The sequence below is a fragment of the Gadus morhua genome, chromosome 16, assembly GCF_902167405.1.
Source record: "Gadus morhua chromosome 16, gadMor3.0, whole genome shotgun sequence".
Taxonomy (NCBI): Eukaryota; Metazoa; Chordata; class Actinopteri; order Gadiformes; family Gadidae; genus Gadus; species Gadus morhua.
In genome coordinates this window covers 20,530,856-20,553,916 of record NC_044063.1, presented here as the reverse complement: position 1 = coordinate 20,553,916, position 23,061 = coordinate 20,530,856, and the positions used below count along the sequence as shown (strand labels likewise).

Sequence of the window (23,061 nt, the reverse complement as noted above, 5' to 3'; positions counted from 1 at the left end):
CATGTATATTGAATGATGGAATACATGTATTATATGTGTTCCAACAAAATTTGAGAAAGAAACAGTCTTGCACAATGTGCTGCCATCGGCATCCATGGGTGAAGGAGTAAGGTAAAGTCTCGATTTCCATGACGGTGTCACACAAACACACATTGAGAGATTTGAAACATGAGTTCAGGGAAGCGTTTGCGCTCACACAGACTTACCCAACGTGTCCATGTGAAACCCTCCCCACTTGTGAATTCATTGAATATAAAGGAAGTCTGTATCCCTGTATGTTTAGCAGCCTGACTGTCTCGCAATGCAATCAAGTGACAGATCTCAACTGTGTTGTATAGTCATCAACTGTTTCATCCATACCCCCCCCCCCCCCCCCCCCCCCCCCCCCCCTTACTCACCACGCTCGCTCATTTGATCACTTTCCCGCCTAATCTTCCTCCCTCCATCCCACCCTCTCCTTCCTGCATAACTCTCTTCCTCCCTCTACCTGCTACTGCTGCTCTCTCTCTCTCTCGCTCGCCCGCTCTCTCTCTTTCCCTCTCTCTCTCTCTCTCTCCCTCTTCCTTTCTGGCACCCCTCTGACTCACTGTGTGTGTTTCTCTCTCTCAGCCTGGACCTCTCTGAACTGGCCAAGGCTGCCAAGAAGAAGCTGCAGGCGGTGAGTAGGAGCTCGGGGCTCCAGATCAATAGTTCTACTCAGCCAATTGTCGGGTTAAAAAAATTATAATTAAAATAACATGTCTGGATAACGATCAACACTCCTAACTCTCCTAACTCTAATTTGTAAAAGGGTCGGCCTTGTTCAAAGCTTCTGCAAGCAGCTGCATCCGAAGGCATTTTAATTTCGTTATGTCTCACTTTAAAAATGTCTTCAAGGGTAATCCGACTGAAATGCTGCTGTATGTGTCAAGTGTGTGTCAAGTGTCCACACACTGTAATGTCGGTATGGTCTCTCCCTAAGTGATTGGTGTTAAATGAGTCTGGCATGTGCTGTGTGTGTTGGACAGCTGAACAACAGGCTGTTTGAGGAGCTGGCCATGGATGTCTATGATGAGGTGGATCGCAGAGAGAACGATGCCGGTGAGTCTCTCACTCTTGCCCTCGCTCTTTCCCCTCAACTCAAACATATCTCACCTGGCCTTTTTTGCTGTCTGAACCCATCTTCATATCTCTTGCCTCGATCAAAGAACAGATACATTTCTCTCCAATCTTCATGGTATGACCGTCTACTCGACAAAAAAACACACACAAGGTCCAAACCAGAGTTCAAGACCATGATACACAAAAACATATCGCTGATGATACTTGTATTTAAGTGTGCGCACAGTGTGGGAAGCTAAAGATAGATAAAGGTTAGTGGAGGGGAGGGACGGACACATGAAAGATGGAATGCATATAGAGAGGAGGCACAAGGAGGAGAGGGAAGAGTGCAAGACGAACGTGTGTGCGCAGATGAGGAAGCCTTTCAGGAATTCCCGAGTTTCTTTTCTCCTCCTCCTGTGTCCCTCTCCCTCCCTCATCTTTCATTATTTTCTTCATCTTAAGATGATGTGTACTTTTTGCCAAAGGCACACCAGGTAGGTAAGAGGGAAACACACACACACACACACACACACACACACACACACACACACACACAGACACACACACACACACACACACACACCCACACCCAACAATTTCACAACCTGAAAGTTTGATAAATTCCTTTTCCTTAAAATAAGCCTGCTTGCATGCATGAAGGTTTGGACTGGGCATTGAGCTGCCAGTGTCAAGGCTATGTTTCTGTATCCAAAACACACACATTCTTAAGATACGTGTGTGTGTCTCTCTCCAGTGTGGCTGACGACTCAGAACCACAGCACCCTGGTCACAGAACGCAGCGCGGTGCCTTTCCTACCGGTCAACCCCGAGTACTCCGCCACACGGAACCAGGTAACCACACACAAAACACAACAACACACCGCAGCAATCCCATCCAGATGCATGTTGAGGCGTATGCAGGAACACCCCTTCCATCCCCCACTCTGCTTCTGATGGCAGAGTCTGAAAGAGTCGACGAGTGGAGCGTGCAACAGCAAACAATTAGATCACTTGTGAAGTTGCGGTGCTTGTGAATAAAGAGCGATGGCTTCCAGCCTTGGTTGATGTAAAGAATGGGTTGCAATGAGCGCGTAATGGACGGCACTGTACGAGGGACGGCCAAAGATGTTGTCCAACGGTGTTTATCATCTCTCTCGTTCCCCCGCTCTCGGCCCTCAGCTGTTTGGCTCATTAGTGTAAACGTCGGCCCGCACTGGCTGAGCTTCTTTGTTGACAACGCTCTGATTGGAGTTGGAGACTGTTTGTGTTGGGCGAGCTGGAACCCCACACCCTCTTTAAGTAGCGACTCTGTGCTCCTCTTTGTGGTCCTCGTGCAAAACAATGCAGTATGAATAAACGTGCAATCCCGTCGTACGGTTTGGTGCATGGATTCAAACGGACCGTTCTTATTTAAACAGCAGCGGGGATGATGTAATTGCACGGTGCAGCTTATGTGTGTGTTTTAACGTGTGTGTGTGTGTGTGTGTCTCGGTATGACATGTTTTTTCCACAGCTCATGCCTGGTGACCACAGCAGCGGCAGAGCCAGGCCCACAGACCGGGGGGGGCAAGGCAAACTCTGTGGGCCTGGCTCCCGCTGCAATGCCTCTCGACTGCACAACTCATGACATAACCTACAGCTTATTTTTTATGGTCGAATTGCGCCTGTTTCCACACGTGTGGGTGTTTTAAGTCCTCTCTCTCTCTCTCCCTCTTGCTCTATCTCCGTCTTCCTCGCTCTATTTCTCACTTTCACACTCACTCTCTCTTTCTCTCCCTCTTCCTCTCTCTCCCCCTCTCTTTCTGTGTTTTTCTCCTCTGTTTGTCTGTCCTTCTCACGCTCTGGCTCTCTTCCTCCTTTGGTGTCCCTCAGGGTCGTCAGAAGTTGGCCCGATTCAACGCGCGAGAGTTTGCCACGCTCATCATCGACATCCTGAGCGACGCCAAGAGGAGACAGCAGGGGAAGGGTCTCAGCAGCCCCACTGGTGAGGCCACACGCACACAAACACACACACACACACACACACACACACACATATACAAGCGCACACACCGGCTTTCTCATACACTCAACCCACGCTAATGATACGATATGATAATGATAAAAGTGTATGGCTCGGGTTTCAGGGGGGAAAAACTTGAGTTTAAAAGGGTAGAAAATTTGCAAACCGAAAGTTGGCGACGAAAGGCCATCGGATTTAGCAGCACAGTGTCAGGGAGGAAGGTTAAGCAGACCAGACCCAGGTTTTTTATTTGGACTCGTAAGCGATTCATCCAATGTGACATCTGCAGGGAACGGAATGTACCCACATTCTCTAAAGTACCATTTTAATGGTCACTCGAATGTTAATGCAAAAGGGACACGCCGATTCCGTTGTTTCGTATGCTATAATATCCTCATACACGTGATGCAGCCGGGTGCAACGTGTCTTTAAATACCGGAGGGACGGACTGAGGTAGTCTTCAGCTGGTCTCAATACACATTTCGTCATCCTTTTGACCCATGACCCCGCAGACCCACTGGACCTGGGCATCGACGACGACGACGACCAGCACGACTACGACAGCGTGGCCTCCGACGAAGACACGGACAGCGAGCTGACCGCCCAGAACAACAACAATACCCAGCGCAACAACCGAGCCAAGGTAAACAACAGCGGGCTTTCGAAAATAAAAAATGAAAACGGAAATTCAGAAGCAAACCAATGCTCGACATCCACACACACACACCCACACATTTTGTGCAGTGGCATATGTTGAGGGTTGAGACAAAGTGAGAGTCGCAGCCATTGGCCTGGATATTCAAACATGCCCACACACACAGAGACAATACAAGGACTAGCTGCTATTTACTTTGATAATGTGGCAACTTTACACAATGTAAGCCATCGCCCTGAGCCTCTGGATTCTGTTCAAGAGCGAAAGTAGCAGCGGCTGGAGCTACTCTGCCTCTCTTCCCCACTGCCTGCCTGTCCCAGCATGCTTTGCAGGGATCAGCTACAGTTGGGACTGCCGCATAGCTCCTGGCTGACATCATCAGTTATTCTGGGATGAGCTCATAGAGACATTGTTCATGGAGCGGGAGAGGGTGAAGGATTACTGGTGGGTTTGGAAAGTCTCGATTACAAATGCAAATGGAACGTATAAAAAGTATATAGTTAATACTTAATACTCGTATTTCAATGTATCTAACTAAACCTATTGTTATACCTTGATTAAAAACATATACACATAGAGATGTGATTGCAACAAAGCTCCCGTGAAACATTTCTTCTCTTCCATTATGAGAAAGATAAAAAGGGATCATAAAAACAGTGAGTAAGTGAAAACCGGAGGGGAAGCAAGCTCTGACTGTCTGAGCACGCTGCTGCCACAGTAACGGGCTGGGCATAAGGATGAGTAGCGAGCATGGATGGAGAAAACTGAAACGTGTGTGAGGGGCAGAAATCCCTGTCCTAAAACCCTCCGATGCATCTCTCTTAGAACTAAGCTCCTTTTGTCCCCAAGTGAATAGAGCCTTGATTTGTGGGGATTAATTCATGCCCGCGTTGATGTGGCTAGAGGAGGGGAAGACATTGACAGATTTGGTCTCAGAACACTGGGCTTTTATTTTCCACCAATGGTGCGGCGGGAGGGATCACACACGTTGGCGCATGTTTCATATTCCTCTAAAGAGCCAGTCAACCCACTGTTTTTCAGCTGGATTTCAAACACGATGAGTTTAAAGTTTTAGGACGGACGGGGGCGTGTTATCGCCATGGTTGCGACCCACGCCAACTTTGTGATTTTTGACTCAGTGTTTGAATTGCGCTGAAACAGGGGTTCACCCACACATTAATGTGAGCTGCACAGGCACCATCATGTTGCTCCCCACTGATATCTGTTACTTTTCCTCCCCGGCCGCTCAGAGCATGGACTCGTCAGACCTGTCGGACGGCCCCATCACCCTGCAGGAGTACCTGGAGGTGAAGAAGGCCCTGGCCTCCTCAGAAGCCAAGGTCCAGCAGCTGATGAAGGTCAACAACAACCTGAGTGAAGAGCTCCGGAGACTCCAAAAGGAGGTAGGACGCGAAGGAGGGAGGCAGAGAGAGAGGGAGGGAGGAAAGAAAATAGAAAGAATAGAAGGAATAGAATAGGGCTTGACAAGATGTTGAGAATTGAAAACACTGAGTTTTTCTCACTTTTAGCTAGAATCTCACCATCCTAGTTTCATTGCTGTTGGATTTGTTTCTGTGTCTGCCGCTATTTGTATCATTTTGGTTCAAAGTAAGAACAAACCAAAGAAGCCTATGAGGCGAATTGACTGCAGATATACAGATCGGGTCGGCCAAAATAACTTGGCTTCCTACAAGTCAAAGTGGTTTTGGCTGCCACACACACAGGGGTCTACATAATGGACGCTTGATTAACTTAATAACCGCAGTGAGGGTCAACGCTTACAATCCTCCCCAGTGTTCCATCGTGTTTCACCGACATACTGACCTCATTGTCCATCGTGATGCTCTGCTCAGCCTTGACTCTGTGTACCTACTGCCTGTGTTGTGCCTTCATGGCCTCTGGTTCGCAGGTCTGATCCACCAAAGAACGTGAGCCAAACACCTTATCTGTCGGGCAGAACTTTTCCACACAATCTGTTCAGAGTTTGCTGTGTTTCATTGTCAAGGCTGTTCACTAAGAGGACACTACTTTGGTGCAGGGTGCCATTACTCCCCTAACCCAACCAGCACCCCCGGTGCCCTAACCCACCCTCCTCCATATAGCAACATATGTATGTAGCCTCCCCCCCCTTCCCCCAACCATTTCTCAGGCCTCAGCTCTAATAACGGCATGTAAGCTAGCCGAGCTCCCCCTACTACTCCCTACCCTCCCATGCCTTGATGTGAACGAGATCCGTTGCCTGGTGGCGGGAAATCACAGAGACCGGCCATGTTGTTGGGGCAGCACCGAAGGGTTACCAACTCTGCTGCCCCCCTGTTCTGCCCCCCCCCCACCCCCCCACCCCCGCTCCCCACCCCCCATACTGTGTCAGTGGATGCTTGTCCTTGATCACCTGGTTTACATCCCCCTCCCTCCCCCCTCCCTCCCTCCCTCCCTCCCTCCTCACCCATTGTCATTCCCTCCCCTTGCCTTCCACCCGCCCATGTCCATCCCTTCAACCCTGACCCCCCCCCCCCCCCCCCCCCATACTCCTCCTTCCTCCCGTAGATCACACGGATGCAGACGGAGAACAGTTCGCTGCGGGTGGGCCAGCAGGCTGGGGGGCCCGCCGGCCACGGGGGTCCGGGTGGTGGCGGAGGAGGCCACTGGTCTGGGGGTGGGACCAAGGCAGGGTTAGGAGGAGGAGGAGGTGGTGGAGGTGGTGGAGGGATGGGCGGTGTAGGGTCCGGCGGGGACCCCGCAGGGCTTTACTCCCAACCCCACCCCCACCGGAGGGACCGCCAGGCCTTCTCCATGTACGAGCCCGGGGCCGCCCCTGGCCCCAAGGCACACGGCCCCCCAGCCCTGGACGCTCATCTAGCCCGCCTGCAGCCCCTCAACACAGCTAGCGTAAGTGTCTCTCGCTCTTTGCTCCTGGGGCTCCTCGTTTAGTGCCCGCGGGCGCCCCCCCTTCCACCACTGACTCTCTGGGGGCCAGACGGGTCGACCTGTCTCTCTCCTTCCTCCTGGTCACTCTCCTCTTCCCCACCTGCATCTAACCCTCCTCTTCCCCCCCCCCTCCGCCCCTGAGACGTGCACTCCTGCATGCATCCGGTTCACATCTAAAAGCATAGTACTCGCACCATGCCAGCACGCACCATGACACCCATCGCTATGCCTTCAGATCCACACTGAGCCGGCGCATGACGTGTTCACACCAGGTCGACCGGTGGATAATGGGTCATTGTAGTATGCCCCTTTCACCTTCCTTTTGTAACGTTTGTTTTTAACTTGCAGCTCACTCTGCTGTCCTCCTGGCCGGTTGGAACACTCTTTAGTATTGAGACGCTGGATACCGATGCAACTATGATACATGCACAACGCTTGGGAGGGTTTTCAGGTTTCTATGTTAATTGGACCAGCTTCTGCACAATGCTAAAATGTTGGCAGACAACGCTGTGTTCATATGATAGTTGCTGGCCTGCTAACAACTCTTGTTGGGTTCAAAGTCATGTTTCCAGCCAAAAGCCAAACATAGAGAAGCATGTTCCTTTCACTCTCTCTACAGGAATGCTGACACACGCAGGCAGAATCTGGCCACTTTCTCACATTTGTCATTATTTAGCAATCAATGTCATTGCTAAATAAAGCTTTCGACCACCCAGAAAACTGTCTCACACATTTGTTTGCACGTCCATCCAATGAGTACAACCAAATTTCATCGCTGTTCCGTCTACTCTTTTACCGTTTGTATGTATCTTTTCCGCCTAGCTGGTCCTAGTTCTTCACTGTACATCCATGATGGAACATTCAGGTGGATGCACTCTGGCGTTTTTCCACTATACTATACTGGCCTGGTTCGACTCGGCACGGCAGCATTTTTCTTTCCATACACCCCACTTGATGGTGTGTCTTTGGCCCCGTCCAATGACTCTGGAGATTTTAGAACCACGTATTTCTGCGGTTTTGCCTTGTGTCCACATGGCAACGGAGGTTATGTGGCCTGAAAACTGAGACTTTTAAAACTGTCTTTTTCAGTTGTTTTGAAAACGCAGCCCTTATGGCGCCATGTGGACAGGCTGAACAGTAACTATTTGAAAACGATGGTGACATGCTGGAGTAGAAAGCTGGCTTGTGGTTTTCATCTTTTTTTTTTGCATATTTGAACAGAAGTTGATACCGCCTCCTACTGGCCTGGCATACTTACTACACCATTTTCACTCGTTAGTTTCTGGGTGGACGAGGAAAACAGTTATCGTGTAGATGCAAAACTTTCTGAAAACGCAACAGATACTATTAAAAGCCTCCCGCATGGTGTGGACAGGGACTTTAACTGATGACGCACTGTTCTTGAGTCGATGTCACCACAACGCTCTACTCTTATTGCCCGGCTCGGCACAGCCAAAAGTGATAATGGGAAAACGCTATTTGTTTGTCTGAAATGTCTTCCATTCTCCTAATGTTGTTATTCTGCTGCACAACCACTGTTTACTGCATTACACATTTAGGGAAATAAGCCGCACTGTATATCAGTGTAGCTGTTAATATTGGGTTTCACTGCACTGCCATTGAGCATTTTGGATAGTGTGTGTGACCACAGAAGTTCTTCTTCCCTTTTCTTCCCTGTGCCGTTCTCTCCAGACAAGGAAGGTCCCTGGTGGTCCTTCACCCTATGGGGGTCATCACCTGTCTGCCTCCTCAGAGATAGGCAGCAGATACACGGTGGGCTATGCTTTCATATTAATCTTCTGAAAGGGACAACATTGATGATTCTCAACCAGTCTTTGTGTCATTGCATGTGGGTAGTGTATGCAAATGTAGAAAGGTTAACATCCATCCAGCAACCAAATCTCCGCTTCATTGGCCATTGCAGCGTCATGTAACTCCAACGGTAGCGGGGAGGTCTGAGTGGAGAGTTAACCGCTGTTTGTTTGCATATGCTACCCACGTTGTAATGACACACAGCCGGTTGCAAATCCGCAAAGTAGTCCTTTTAAGATCCCTTTGTTTATACCTGTGTTTTCTTCTTAACGACCATCGCTCCCAAGCATAAATAAATAAATACAATTTGCAAATCTCTTTTTCCGTCTGCTCAAGTAATTATGTGCAAATCAAACTTTGCCTCAATGATTTTTTGTTATGGCATTCAATTTATAATGGGCCAACAATGACCATAGCTGTCATTAAGTCTTTCCCATTACCTCCCATACAATTAGCACCTGAGACTCAGGTTCAGAGAGCCCCCCCCCCTGCCATTACTCTGCCGTGTGTTAAAGGGCACTGCGTGTGGCCTGGTTTATTCCAGTTGAAGCCAATCGGGTAGCGCTCCCTCTGCTCAGAAGACCCGTGGGAGTATCTCCGGTGACGCGTGTGGGTAGACCCCTGATGTGATATGGTATAAACCAGCGCTCGGCGGGCCGCCCGTTTGGACATGGCAGGCCCACGCACATGGAAAGACGGCATTTCAGGAAGACACGCTCACGTGCGTGAGGACGTGAGGAGTGAGCCTGTCGCTTGCCGTCTCTCTCCACAGGGCTCCAGGTTGGAGAGGCACGGCAGCGGTACGGACAGCGACTACGACAACACGCAGGTCTACGACGTGTCCCTGAGGTCAGAATCAAGGGAAATCCCAGCGTTAACTATGGGACGCTTTAGCCGTCCAGCTACCTGCTCCCTCGCTCGCCACTTATTTACAGAAAGGCGTACTCTATTTAATATTTTCTTTTTTATTATCAATAAGTTAAGTGTGTGTGTGTGTGTGTGTGTGTGTGTGTGTGTGCAGCATGGGTCGCAGCAGCGAGGACGACGGGCGCGGGGACTCTGAAGAGGGTGGGGCGGGCGACGCAGCGGAGCCCGACCCCACCCTGCCGTGCACGGAGGACGTCATCCTGAAGACGGAGCAGGTGACCAAGAACATCCAGGAGCTGCTGAGGGCCGCGCAGGAGGGGAAACACGACAGGTACCCGCCGCGCCCGCACACACCTTGTTAGGCGCCTGGTCAGACAGCTCAACACACGTTAACCGCACCTTGTTGTTAATACGGGAAGGCCTTTTACGTGCTTGGTTGTCAGCAACACAGCCAAGAATCGGCAGAATCAAGGCCACCCCAAGGTCACCAGATTTGTTGGGGAAAAGGTGGTGCATTTTTATTTGGTGATCTACCCGCAGATAAATCAACCTTAGTGTACACGTTTTTCAAATTGAAAAACATTGTTGCATTGTGTCCACGCGCCTCGGAAGAAATCACGCAGAAGCATGCAGAGGCCGAGTGATCAAAATTTGCCGGAATACCCGTGTGTTCCCCCAGATTTGGATCAAGCATTACTGCAAGGCGTGATGTGTTTTGACAGTCGCTCCAATGCAGCGGAGTACATGAATCGGCCAGTTACACCAACTGTTGAGGTCACAGCAAGCCCCCTCTCTCTGTCCCCCCCCAGCTTTGTCCCGTGCTCAGAGAAGATCCACTCTGCCGTCACTGAGATGGCCTCGCTCTTCCCAAAAGTAAGTGCACCCATCTCTCTTTAGTTTGATTTGCTTTTCACCTCCTGCGCGACGGCCTCTTCTCTGCTCTTCATGTCATTTGGACTGTTTCAATCAGGTATTCAATCAAACGATTTAAGTATTGTAATCGAAAATAGTTTTGATAGCTTCCGATTCAAATATAAACCCAATCTATGACACTATAAAGAAAGCTGGTTAGCATTATTTATGTTCTTAAATATTTTATGATTACAGTGCACTTAATTATTCATAGTTATAATTAATTTAATTAAGTCGACTGCTAAAAACTTCTTAGTGTGAGATCGTCTCGCTTATCCACTGTTTAATTCTGCTTCATCTGTTTATTGTATTCGTAGCAACACTGGTCACTATCTTTATAAATGGCTGTGACCACAGACACTCACCTCCCTTCGTAGCTCTGTTTCTTCTTTGTTCATTGTGTGTTTTAATGTTTGCATGACGTTGTCAAACCAATTTGCCCATGCGTATTAGTCTGGAACCTCTCGGTTCTCTTTTGATTTCCATGCGTGTTCCCATTGAGCTGCCGCTGTCATGCCAAATTTGTACCGGGTGCCAAATTTGTACCGGGCACGTCAACAGTTGTCCATTGCCAGGCAACGGACAACTGATTACGTAAGGGTTGTCCGTTGCCAGGCAACGGACAACTGATTACGTAAGGGTTGTCCGTTGCCGGGCAGGTTTCAAAAAACATTTGCGCTCATGTTGCCAAAGACGAAATAACATAATACAAATAACGGATCGCTAGATAACACTTGTTTTTACTTTATATTTGTATTGTATTTAATTGTTTAATCAAATTTAGCTAGTAAAACTGAGTGTTTAAAGCGGGTTTCAAAAAACATTCGCGCTCATGTTGCCAAAGACGAAATAACATAATACAGAAAACGGATCGCTAGATAACACTTGTTTTTACTTTATATTTGTATTGTATTTAATTGTTTAATCAAATTTAGCAAGTAAACCGAGTGTTTAAAGCAGGTCAAAGACGAAATAGTACAATACAGATAACATACAAGTGCGAATGAACGAGCTTGAAGGTTTGCGAATGTTCGTGAACCTTTCACGTCATTCGACGCGATCGTCCGTTGCCAGGCAACGGACGACGCGATCATCTGTTGCCAGGCAGGTTTGGAATGGATTAGGTATGGATGACGCGCCCGGTACAAATTTGGCAACCGGTACAAATTTGGCATGACACCGCCTCCTGACTGTTAGCTGTCGTGTTAGCGCTGCGGGCCGCGAGAAACGCCGTCTCCTCCAGAGCCGTACACAATGCATGCTGCCGAGTGATCATGAAACCTTGACCTCCACCTTACCCCTCGCCGTCCTCCCCAGCGTCCGGCCCTGGAGGCGGTCCACTGCTCCCTGCGGCTTCTGGCCTCCAGCGCCTCCCGGCTGCAGGTGGAGTGCCGCAAGGCGGCCCCCGTGGACCCAGGGGCCCCGGCCGTGGACTACCAGCTCCTCACGCAGCAGGTCATCCAGTGCGCTTATGACATTGCCAAGGCTGCCAAGCAGCTGGTCACCATCACCACCCGGGAGAAGAAGCAGTGACACGCGCATGGGGAGAGAGTGAGAGAGAGAGAGAGAGAGAGAGACAGAGTGAGGGAGAGTGAGTGAGAGAGAGAGAGAAAGAGAGAGAGAGAGAGAGGAGGTAGGGGGTGTGAGGGGATGGACAGATAGACGGCTGGAGTGGGTGTGAGGGAGGACAGGTGCATGATTACAAGGTGCGGGTCCAGAGGCAGACTGGAGGAGACGCGATGGAGGACCGAGAGGGGACTGATGTAGAGGGCGCTACATGGAGGGAGGGGGTTGGGGGGACGAGAAAGCCAAAGGAAAGAGCCAGAAGAGTCCCTGTGAAGAGATGTAGAAATATTTTGACCAAGTCAGAAACAGGGGAGCGAGAGAGCTGGGGGCCGGGGGGTTCCTATTGAGGCGCCAGCGTTTGCAATGGTGGGTGAATGTTGTTGCGGTGGACCCCGGGAGTGGCGCGCACCATACCGCCTCGAACCGCCATGGGAGAACACGGCATACACTCAATTCAGAGCAACGTGATTGGTCCAACGCAGATCTTTTTATTTATTTAATTGCTTTTCCCTCTGCAATCCCTCTGCAACCACACACACAGACACACACACATACACACCCTGGGATAAATACACCATATCCTCCCATTTAGGACCTCGAGAGGAATATGCCTCCTCTTCTCTCTTTGTCTCTGTCTCCAGTGAATTGAGTGCAGCAGAAACAAGTCCTTCTCTATGCTCTTGACCCGCTGTCCAGACAGGATGTGGCAGGGTTTCTTTGCACATCGTGAAGCCCCCCCCTCCCACTTTAACGACCAGAATCAATGGATTCTCCAGATCTCCCCCGCCCTCCCCCTTGGTAGAGGGAACACAGCATAACGGCCATATTCCTCATTTTACTATTCCTTTGATTCTTTTCGACTTTTAATTTTGTTATTTTTTCTTTTCTTTTGTTTTGTCCAGATCACTAAGGACAGCAAAATTACTGACTTGTAAAAAGAAAAAAAAAACACTTACACTGGAATAATTTTTGCTTTATTGTTGTTTCTCATGCCTTTTTTCTTTTTGTATTGTTGATGTTCCTACATTTGTTTTCATGATTTAACCGTTTTTTTGGTTTAATTTTATTGACTCGGCTATGATCCTAAATCAGCAGAAACGGACACACACACACACACTAACCTGTGAAGCCCTCCTGGACACTTCCCAAGCACTCTTTCTTTTCCGAGTGACAGATGAGTATTATGTTTCTATTGATTTGTATTTTCTGTTGTCATGTTTCTTCCGTGCCACATTGGGATGTTTCAATGGCCAATGGAGTTGAACGGTTGCCTGAGCTTGGATCTCACTATTGTTTGTTTTCAGTTTGACACATTATGACACACCGCCCCTAGGGGCATCAATTCTCCTTACCTTTTACAATTTTATTTTCGGGGTGTGCACTTGGTTCACCACACAAACCTGCCTGACCTAACAGGACCAGTGGGGTCATCTCAGTCCAACCCACCCGGCCTCCCCTCGTCCCAGCGCTGTGTTTCAGACCAGAATGCCAGTTACAGTGAACGGACTAAACAGAAAAAGCTCTGGGGAAGATAGACACAGAGAGACGGCTTGCGTGCTTCAGCATGCACGCATCTCCAGTCGGCGCTGAACACTGCAGCCTTGTATTGCATGTTTTCAGTGAATGTTCAGCCACACAGTAGACCGGTACACTACAGTAGTGAGCTGCTATATTAGCTTCATTATAGACTGGGTCCATGTCCTTGAAACCCACTGATGACGTCTGATTTTACGGCTTTATTATGAAAGAGATGGAGAGCGTCTCAACATGCCCACTGGCAGACCATTGTTTTCACATGTTTCAAATGCTTCAACTGCTCAGGCTGGTTAGCCTTCTTACTTTCTAGTGTCGCAATCAAAGGGCACGCTCCATCAAGCTAGGTTTGTTTTTGGGTTGCTCGGCACAGAAGGAAGTGTACTGTTGATCAGGGCCCTCCCGGTAGTCCCGCCCACCCGGTCATCTCTAACCTCTGCCAATGGGAGACGGTATCGGGAGCTCAATATTTCCCAAACAATGTGTTTTGTTCGTTTTCTCTTTTAAATTAAAGGCTCAGCACTTAGCCTCACACGGGGTCAACGATCGCCGTCACTTCTGTTACCGGCCGTAAAGGGTCCAATCGATCTGCCTACGGGGGACGTCGTCCTCTGAGGAACTGTCCTACTCTGAACCCATGCTTCTAGTTGGCCTGCGGGTGTTTTTACTTCTCCGAGGGCCGATTCCCTTAAGTGGTCCGTGGCACAGTAGGATCGCTTCAGTTCTTTGCGTCGGGCGCCTCGCTACACTATCTGTGTATTTGCTTTGTTCATGCAACTATACAGGGGACCACAAGAGCCAGTGGGCTGTTTCTCAGTCTGGTCTCTCACACACACACACACACACACACACACACACACACACACACACACACACACACACACACACACACACACACACACACACACACACACACACACACACACACACACACACACACACACACACACACACACACACACACACACACACCTTGTTACAGGGTGTCGGACGAATCGATTTGTCGGCTTATTGGTTGTCGGCCCTTATTCCCGAGTCGATACAAATCATGCGTAAGAGACTGTAGTGAAATGCAACGTTATTGGGTTTGCCTTTGCACATCATCATCTCCTGTTCGACTGGCTCGGCTCCAGCCATGTTGTACCGTCTGCTGTAAGAGACACACACACACACGCACAGGTGCACAAACATACTAAACACACTAAACACACACAGCGGGGCCAGTGGCCAGCTGTCATTTAGCGTCGCCCGAGTTCTAGACTAGAGCCATATATATGTATATGGATATATGAACCTGTTTTTCATGATATATTTTATATTAAGCTATATGTTAGGATTATGTTTGTAAGATATTTATGTCTAAAGAGTGTTTTGCCAAGGCTCCAGGCAGTGGGATCTCGGCACCCGTTCTCCAGTCAAACAGTGGACCCAGGCAGCCATGCATTTGATCGTCTAGCGCGTGTGTGCGTTTAATATTGCCTTTGCCCTCTGCCATCTCGTCCCCTAGTTGCATTTTTGTACATTGAGCATTAAAATGACTTTTTTTCTTTTTTTACAATGGAACAATTCATTCTGCGCATGAAACTGGCATGAACAAAGCAGAGAGGTAGCGGCCTCTGTGCGCTTGGGATCATTTCTTACTGTCGAGGGGTTTGATAAATACACTACTAAGAAACATTTTGGGCGACGTACATGCCCGACACTTTAATTTCTGTGCGTTTTGTTCTCCGCCGTGCAAAGGACACGGGGCGCGTAGCGCTGGGCCTTTGGGATCAGAGCAGGAGGGAATGTCCGAAGCACATTCAGGTATCGCTCTACAATCATCTCAGTCAGCGGTAGGGGGAGGCCATCCTGCACAGGGTCTGGACCCCCCCCAAAACACCTTAGTGGACACTACGTAGGGTGCCCCAAAGGAGGAGAATGTTATGTTTTGCTTGTGGCACGCCCAATGTCTCGCACACTTGCTACACAAAGAACGCAGACTAGAGCGCAAAACATACATTCTCTTTCTCACACACACACACACACACACACACACACACACACACACACACACACACACACACACACACACACACACACACACACACACACACACACACACACACACACCTCCAAAGCCGCCCACAAGTACATGAATTCCTACCAACACTTGCAACCAGCAAGCCATGCTTATTATTTGCGTGCGTGCATGCATATACACACAGACTGATGAGCAGGCGATGTCCAGCCCTTGGCAGTGGGCTGTACGCTCTACGTTCTCACAGCTCTACAAGTTGGGAGAGGCACAGAAGAGTTGTTTTAACATGTTTAAAACTGTATAAAGTAGAGAAAAACAATTACTTAATAAAAAAAAATAAAAGGTAAACCGTAATGGAAACTCATAAGCTGTACATTTGTAATAAAATAATAAAACAATGTAATGATTGTATTGATTTGTTTGCTGCTGCTGGGACCTGTTAGTTGTGTTATAAGCTTCAGCACTTATTGGAAAAACAACTTGCTGATTGGCCGCTTTCAGCAGAATATTTAATATATTTTGCGAGCAGACTGTCTCGTGATTGTGTTTCCACATTAGCTTTTTGTGCATTTAGGGAAATGCAATAGTGCACCCTTGAGTTCACATTGATGTGATGGGGAAGTATAAATGCAGGCAGCCCTGTGAAATCTGCGTCACAACGTTGATCTTTGTAAATGGGCTGTATGTGGAACTAAACCCTGCTTTACTGAGAATATGGTTCTATTCAAAACAAGTAGCAGTGATGATACACATAAAAACAAATCATGTTATTGCAAATTGAAGAAAATACTAAATGTATTAAAAACTTTTAATAACTTCACTTTTCAGGGAAGGTAGGGTGTGCTGAGATCCATGTGTGACTCCAGTGAATTTGGCATTTCAGAGTGAATTTTGTTATCGGATTCCCACCAGGACGCATTAACTGTCGTGTGTTGTTGATGCTCCCAGATCAGATTAACGTGGCGATCCGATGTGCCGGGTTGCATACGGGATGCGAGCCAGACTGCGCAGGGATCCGATCAGACCCCACCTACCCTACTTTAGTGTTCGTACTATCAGCTGATAGCCTCTTTGTTTTGACAGTGTTGCTTACATCGTCCACCTAGCAAATCCTACACAGGTAAAAAAAATTGAAATATAAAAACAGCATTGAATCATTACTAAGCTCATCCATTGTAAAAAACAAAACAAAAAAAAAAGAAATTACACACAATCCTACGCTTACTCACATTGGATTCTATGTGTAATGAAGAAACTAGTGCATCAAAGGCCAGGAGTGTTGGATATTACGGGAAGGTTTTCACCAACTCTGATTTTATCCATTATTCATTAATATTTTAGCCCTTTCTATGTAAACATAATACAATATTTAGACCGTCTGACTAATTGTAGCCTTGCTCCGCCCGCCCGAGTACTTCCGCTCAATTTTAATTTCCCTTCAGTAATACGTCTGGGTCTGCGGAGTGTTAGTGGGTTTTCTCTTTTGTGTTTCCAATCAGCGAACAGAGGGAGTCGCTGAGAACAATGACGTTAAAGTCAGCTCTCGTTGACGGACATCGTCACGCACGGTGTTTGGTTTGTTTACAACCTGGCCAAACGTTAGCGATTGGTTATGGCCAGACACCCGCCTTCAAGTGAGTTAACGTTAGTCAATTGAGTGGGTCCAGACTCTGTGCAAATGAAAGGAAGTACGAGAGTCTGGTCGGACCAGGCTAGACTAATTGCAAGGCAAAAGAGAAATCTGATCAATAGATGCCAAGGAGGGCATTCACTGCTCCGAACTTTGAGAAGGCTAAGTGTACCTACAATTAACTTGACCTTGCCTTTTTAACTAATTAGTGTCATCACCGTCATTAACAATCGGTGTACTAAATGGAAATGCAGGGGCATCCTAACATTCAATGCTGAGAAATCAGTACTTAGTGTCATCTCTACGCAGCGCTTAAAAAACTACTGGTCATCGTCTTCTTCATCCGAGCTGAGTAAGAGCAAACACTCTTGTCTCCTGGGCTGGTAGGACTTCCTCCTGTGCCTCCGGTCTGCTATCTTCAGCCTCTTCCGGATCACATCTGTGTACAGAAAGAAAGAGACAGAACAATTCTTACTACAGGGGCATATGTTTATACCTCCACTGATCTGATGGTATATCGTGATGCCCCAACCCTGATCAGGACCCAAAATGATCCGAGATAAAGTGGGGTTGACTCAATTATTTGCTAATTGTATAGGAATACTTTCTAGAACACTTGTCTAAAATACTTTCCTGTAATATTGTTATATAATAAACATTCTGACCTTTGAAAGTGTAAAATGTGAGGAATATGATCATGTCCTTCTTAACTATGGTGTACCACAGCCGAGATCTCAAATCACTCAATGGTTCCCTATTTTTTTTTTCTTTTGGTATTTTCACTATAATTTAAAACAAGCCTAAGGACACCACAGCTCCCCACGACCCTAAAGCTAGAAACCATTAAAGGGGACATACTGTACCACCAGGTGCGAGTGTGATTTGCCCTTACAAGCCGGTAGACTGATCTATCCAGCACACATCTAGGTGGACACGCCCACTTGCGATGTCATATCGGGCAGATTCTCAAAACGGCTTGTAAGGCTAATCACACTCACACCTGTTGGTATAATATGTCCCCTTTAACTTGCCTTAGCTCAGGTTTATTATTGGGATCATCCTACGGAGGGCGCTGTAGTGCATCCACTTATTGATCATTTGCATCAACTGTTCTTTTCCACAGGTTCTTTTACCTGTGAAACTCGAACCCAGCATTAAACCACCCAAAACAAACATTTCATGAAATAAATCAGAACATCGCATCCCACATTTACATAACCGCAGTACATTTCAAAAATCATTGTAATATTGCACCACGATATTCACACCAGCGTGTTACACATTGTGGTATGGCGAGGACCTTGCAGGTTCCCGTCCCCCCGTGACATACCAGCCACGCTGTCGTAGTCCTGCCGGGGGTCGTGCCAGTACATGGGTGGGGTGGTCCTCCACTGGCGGTAGAGGCGGGTGTGCAGCACAGACAGGGCCAGCAGAACCAGCAGGAAGCCTAGCGCGCCCGCCGCCCACACCGCCTCGTCCGTGCGCGGGGTCTGCCCCTTGCCCCCCAGCACGCCAGCCGCGATGTGGCCGTCGGGGTCCACAATGTCCTCAGGGGCGGTGGGAGTGGGTGTTGAAGCCCTGTGGTGGGCGATTTTTTTGTCCTCGATGCCGACAGGGTGTGTGAGCTTAGGTTCTCGGCTCTGTTTCATAGCCACCCGCTCACCGTTCTTCACCGTCCTGTCCGGCAGGTCAGTCAACAGTTTCTGCTCTGCAGAGTTCTGGCCGGCAGAACCTCTGTCCCTGTGTTCCACTGTCCCTTTTACATCTGAACCATGGCGTCCAGCCATGGTTGTTTTTGCAAGAACTGATCCAAGAACAGTTGTCGCAGGACGGCCTCTGGAACCGGGCCAGGGCGGCTCTGGCCCTGGTTTCACTAGACCAGGATTTGGTTCGGACTCCGATGCTCTGGAGGCCTGCAAGGTCTGAGTGGATTTGGATGGAGAAGTCTCATGTTTGGTCGTGGTCTCTGTCTTCTCCGACTTCTTGATGGCCCCTCTGGGCCGCCTTCCTCCTCCTCCTCCCTGCCCCCTCGCCTCCTCTCCTTGAACCAGAGGGTTGAAGAGGCTCTGCTCACAGCAATGCCTAATAGACAGCTGTGGAGTACAATTGGAACCCTTTAGTACATGCACAACCTTTATTAATGACCTAGCCAGGATGGCCTGAGATGAAAAAGCATTCTTCTTAAGCAAGGGACCAAAAAAAACATTAGCATTAGTCGGTATGGGACAGCCTACCTACCATTGTGTTGGCGTGTGATTGTTTTGCTGGGAGGGCATTCTGCTCTGCTGGGCTGATCAGCAGAAGATTGTAGTTCCTGGTCGCAACCACATCGTTCGGATTGGTTCCTTTCGCTGCTGCTTCCACCTCCTCCAGCCAATCACAAACAGCGAAGGTGTGAATAGTGGACAGCTCCAGAGTTCGGCCCCAGGACACCAAAGCCACACGCTGGACAAGCGAGAAAAAAGCGAACTGACACTTGTGGAAACCGCCTTGACAAACGACTATTATAGTGCTACAAGACAAAGATACTTTGTGTTACTTTTGTTCCCACCACCAAAGACTATGCCTTTCTTTGTGTATTTCTTGTGTGTTTTTTGCTAAATTTTGCATGACTTATCGTATGAATACTTATATGTCCAAGTAGGTCCAAATAAATACAGTAGTCATTACCTTAGCATGGAATGTTTATTTTGAAAGAAGTTCCAGAATAAGAATAGCTGTTAAATTACATTAATGTTATTTCTGAGACCTAATCAAATTAAACGACAAATCAACAAATAATATGCATTTAATGTTTGTTTGTAATAGTTTGTTTATTAAATCATGAGGGTACAACTCCAATGGACCCTATTCACAGAGGTATCATCCTAGGACAAACACTATGTTGTGGTTGTTCTGCATGGTAGAATAACGTGGTGACAAGGGTTAGACTCCGTGCTAGACCGTGCTAAACATCTGGTTAGTGTGGGGATTGGGTTGTAGTCTGGATTCATATTGGTCTCACCGTGTGTTCGAGTTCTGGGTGCGGGGTGATGATGTAGTCGGACAGGCAGGAGCGAGCCAGGACGGACAGACGGACGCGCTCGCTGAGAGGAGCGCAGGGATGGTAAAGCAGCACGGTGGCGCCATGCTGCACGAGACACGCACACACACATATTATTACTCATCCAATGGACAGAATGTCAACAAAAAGCCTTCATGGAACATAGCATATGCATAAAACTGACCCACTGGACCAATACATACACATAAGGCATTTATCATCATTTAATATATTAGTAATCAACGATCCGTTGGCTTCATTCTAAACTGGCAAACAGTCTACTGTGGTAGGCTTTCATAGTTATTAACACATCTGTTAACTGGAAAAAGGGTCGTTTTACTGTGTTGACTGCACTCTCCCTCTCTGTCTAACCTCTTCTGACCCCTAACACAGCCTGCTCAAGGTGGAGGCGCTGTGGCTTTATTCAGGCTCGCCCTCTGTATGAAACGGACCAACACTCTGCATGCTAGGTAAAAGCACACACGCTGGGCGGCATTACGCCGGCTTGGTTTGGTTCTGTGTATGACGCAAAGCCAGCATAAAGACAGATCTTCTTTATGGCAATATTGCAGGATCTTTGCTAAAAGGGGCTTTTGTCTCCCCGTTCATGTAGAAACAGACATGTAGTGTTGTCATGACGAGCAGCCATGGCTGTGACTTACGTGCAGGTTGTTCAGCCATCGTTCAGCAGGGCAGTACAAGTACTCTCCACTCTCCGCACCCACGGGTCTGTATGGACCACTACACACACACACACACTTGTTTTTGTACTTTCAACATTTGACTCAAACTAATGTCAATTTATATAATTTATTCAGCAGTACAGCTCATCTAGCGATGATTGAGCTTGATTAATAGATCAAGCCCAACCACAAGTTGCTCTGGACAGAAAGCGTCTGCTAAATAAGTCTATAGTTATGCGCTCACCTTTAGTACATTGATTTATGGTAGCCACAGGCTTACCTGTTAGGAATGGTCAGGTTGTAGCTGATAGGTGTACCCATACAAACCTGCTTGGCCGGCTAGAATCAAAAGAAAACAGCAGAATTAGCCAACCAAAGCCTACACTAAGCTAAGCACATTAGAGGGGAAATAATGTATCACTACTTAATATAATGACAGGACTTTGGCTTCCGATCATCAACCAATTCACATATTTGATTGCGGAAAGTCAACGGTCACACTCCATGGAAGGGGATTCTCTATCTAACGTTTCTGTTGACTCACCTCAGGATGGTACACAGTGTCAACACCAGGGTAGCTCTACAGATAGGGAGTACAAATGAACAAACACACTATACAATTTGGAATGCAATAAAATCAATTGCATTTCCAAATAGAAGAGTCTTGATCTTAGGCGGGGTGCTGACCAACGTTATTGGTTGGGACAAAGTCTAGGGTGTCATGGTTACCTGAGTAGCCTCAGGCCAAGATGTTGCTGGGCACGCCCACAAAGCATTTCGAGGTAGGTCCTTCTGTATTAAGAGCTGTTATACAGACACATAATACATATGATAAATTACACATTCATGCAGGTACGCACGACCATGCATGCAGTCGCACACACAATGTCCCGGTTTTTCTAAAGGATTAAAAAAATATATGTACGCATTTTTAAATGGCAATATTTGTCATGAATATTCATTTTGAGACAGTTGGCAATTAGTCCAGGGTTTTCCCACAGGGCGGCCTGCCGCCTTAACTATGTCGTCATAAAAAACAAAAAAAGATAAGTAGGGTTTTGAATATTTTAAAAGTAAAAATTGCACATATTCTTTAACTGTTCTTGTTTCAGTTGTTATTTTGACAATGTTGTTTCGTAGCACCCCGACCCCCTCTCCCCCGGTCTGATGGCAAACCCCAACACATTAACCAACTGCGGGAAACCTGTGTAGTCTCAGGTCCATCTGATAGACTGTGACGTGACTTCACTAAGCAGGGGTCTAGTTGTCGACTTTATTCCATACGCAGGCATTGATGATTATGAACAATTAAAAATCAAGAAAAAAATATATAGATCAATTTAATATTAGAGTAGCTACTTTGGATTATTGTTGGCTGGTTTATCAAAGCTTAAAGCACATCGTAGTAAACCAAAGGGGGTTCAGTATTTCCCCCATAAAATGTCTTAGTCAAGGTGGTCAAGGAGCGGATGGAAATATGTACCTGATGGACATATGTTTTCTTTCCCTACGAGAGTTTTGTACTTTGTTGATGCATAATTATTTAAAAAGAATAATACAAATAATAAAGAAAAATAAAAAATATATATATATTTTTTATACATTGGTAGTCAAGGCGGGGCCTTATTGTTGTTAAGGCGGCCGCCCTAACCATACAGTGCTTGGGGAAACACTGGGGTTTTAAGCTAATGCCCTATCATATTACACTAGCCTACTATATTTACTATGATAAGAATAGGCAAAATTTCCCACCACACACACGTACACACAGACACTAACTTTTTGTTCCCGTCAATCATGTCATTGCGTCGCTGCATTGCTTGTCTCCCCTTATGAAAAATAAACAGAACGGGAAACATTGACTGTAAGCCTACCTTTCCATTGTCGCACCCTGGCCAAGGCGACTTCCATGACCTGGGGACACCTCCGCGCACCAGACTGAAGGACAGCGCAGCTACCAAAGTTGCAGCCCGAACCGAGGACATCACGGTCCTCCTCTGGGGACGACACGTCACTAAATCGGACGCATAGACTGACCTCAAGTGGTCAGATCTACTTTCCTCGAGTGGCGCTCATTGTCCATTAACAGCAAGGGCCAACGGCAGAAACGCACATAATAACCAGCCTTCTGGTTTCTTTCTCTCGCGAACGCTGCTTTTCTCCACAAATACCAGACCAAAATACAGACAGTTCCCTCAAACTATTTTTCTTTATTCTAACAACGACAAAGCCTTTATCCATGTTCAACTTGTGGATGGTATAAGGTTAAACTTCCATCCGTTTAGAGATACTTTGGTACGGAAGGGCAGAAGGTACAAGTCGAACCG

General features: G+C 47.5%; 2 protein-coding genes across 4 annotated transcripts in view; one reads left to right on the top strand and one right to left on the bottom strand.

Moving 5' to 3' along the window:
* git1 (G protein-coupled receptor kinase interacting ArfGAP 1) overlaps positions 1-15,455 on the top strand; it is a 24,813-nt gene extending 9,358 nt beyond the window's left edge. For both annotated transcript variants that reach the window (XM_030337320.1, XM_030337321.1), the window contains 12 exons: positions 610-658; positions 1,008-1,080; positions 1,838-1,935; positions 2,956-3,067; positions 3,598-3,728; positions 4,991-5,143; positions 6,288-6,629; positions 8,361-8,441; positions 9,253-9,329; positions 9,502-9,678; positions 10,157-10,220; positions 11,577-15,455. In XM_030337320.1, the coding sequence (XP_030193180.1) occupies positions 610-658; positions 1,008-1,080; positions 1,838-1,935; positions 2,956-3,067; positions 3,598-3,728; positions 4,991-5,143; positions 6,288-6,629; positions 8,361-8,441; positions 9,253-9,329; positions 9,502-9,678; positions 10,157-10,220; positions 11,577-11,792 (1,573 nt within the window). In that variant the 3' untranslated portion in view covers positions 11,793-15,455. The remainder of the gene's footprint in view (positions 1-609; positions 659-1,007; positions 1,081-1,837; positions 1,936-2,955; positions 3,068-3,597; positions 3,729-4,990; positions 5,144-6,287; positions 6,630-8,360; positions 8,442-9,252; positions 9,330-9,501; positions 9,679-10,156; positions 10,221-11,576) is intronic.
* On the bottom strand, positions 15,424-23,061 carry tp53i13 (tumor protein p53 inducible protein 13). Of its 2 annotated transcripts, none has more exons than XM_030337322.1 (9): positions 22,609-23,061; positions 21,464-21,538; positions 21,279-21,314; positions 21,015-21,073; positions 20,714-20,792; positions 20,013-20,138; positions 19,247-19,453; positions 18,339-19,101; positions 15,424-17,447 (listed from the first exon to the last, which is right to left on the bottom strand). In XM_030337322.1, exons 1-9 carry the CDS (start codon positions 22,717-22,719, stop codon positions 17,329-17,331), a joined length of 1,575 nt encoding a protein of 524 aa, XP_030193182.1. In that variant the 5' UTR covers positions 22,720-23,061; the 3' UTR covers positions 15,424-17,328. The 2 variants fall into 2 exon arrangements, with proteins under 2 accessions (XP_030193182.1, XP_030193183.1); XM_030337323.1 differs by having other exon boundaries at positions 19,247-19,375.

Excerpts from the sequence above, each read along its gene's own strand:
- tp53i13 (XM_030337322.1), bottom strand. The coding sequence starts at position 22,719 with ATGTCCTCGGTTCGGGCTGCAACTTTGGTAGCTGCGCTGTCCTTCAGT. Across the intron at positions 19,454-20,012 it reads ACCCAGAACTCGAACACACG|CGTGTGGCTTTGGTGTCCTG; the intron begins GTGAGACCAATA and ends TCGCTTGTCCAG. Across the intron at positions 19,102-19,246 it reads AATCACACGCCAACACAATG|CTGTCTATTAGGCATTGCTG; the intron begins GTAGGTAGGCTG and ends TGTACTCCACAG.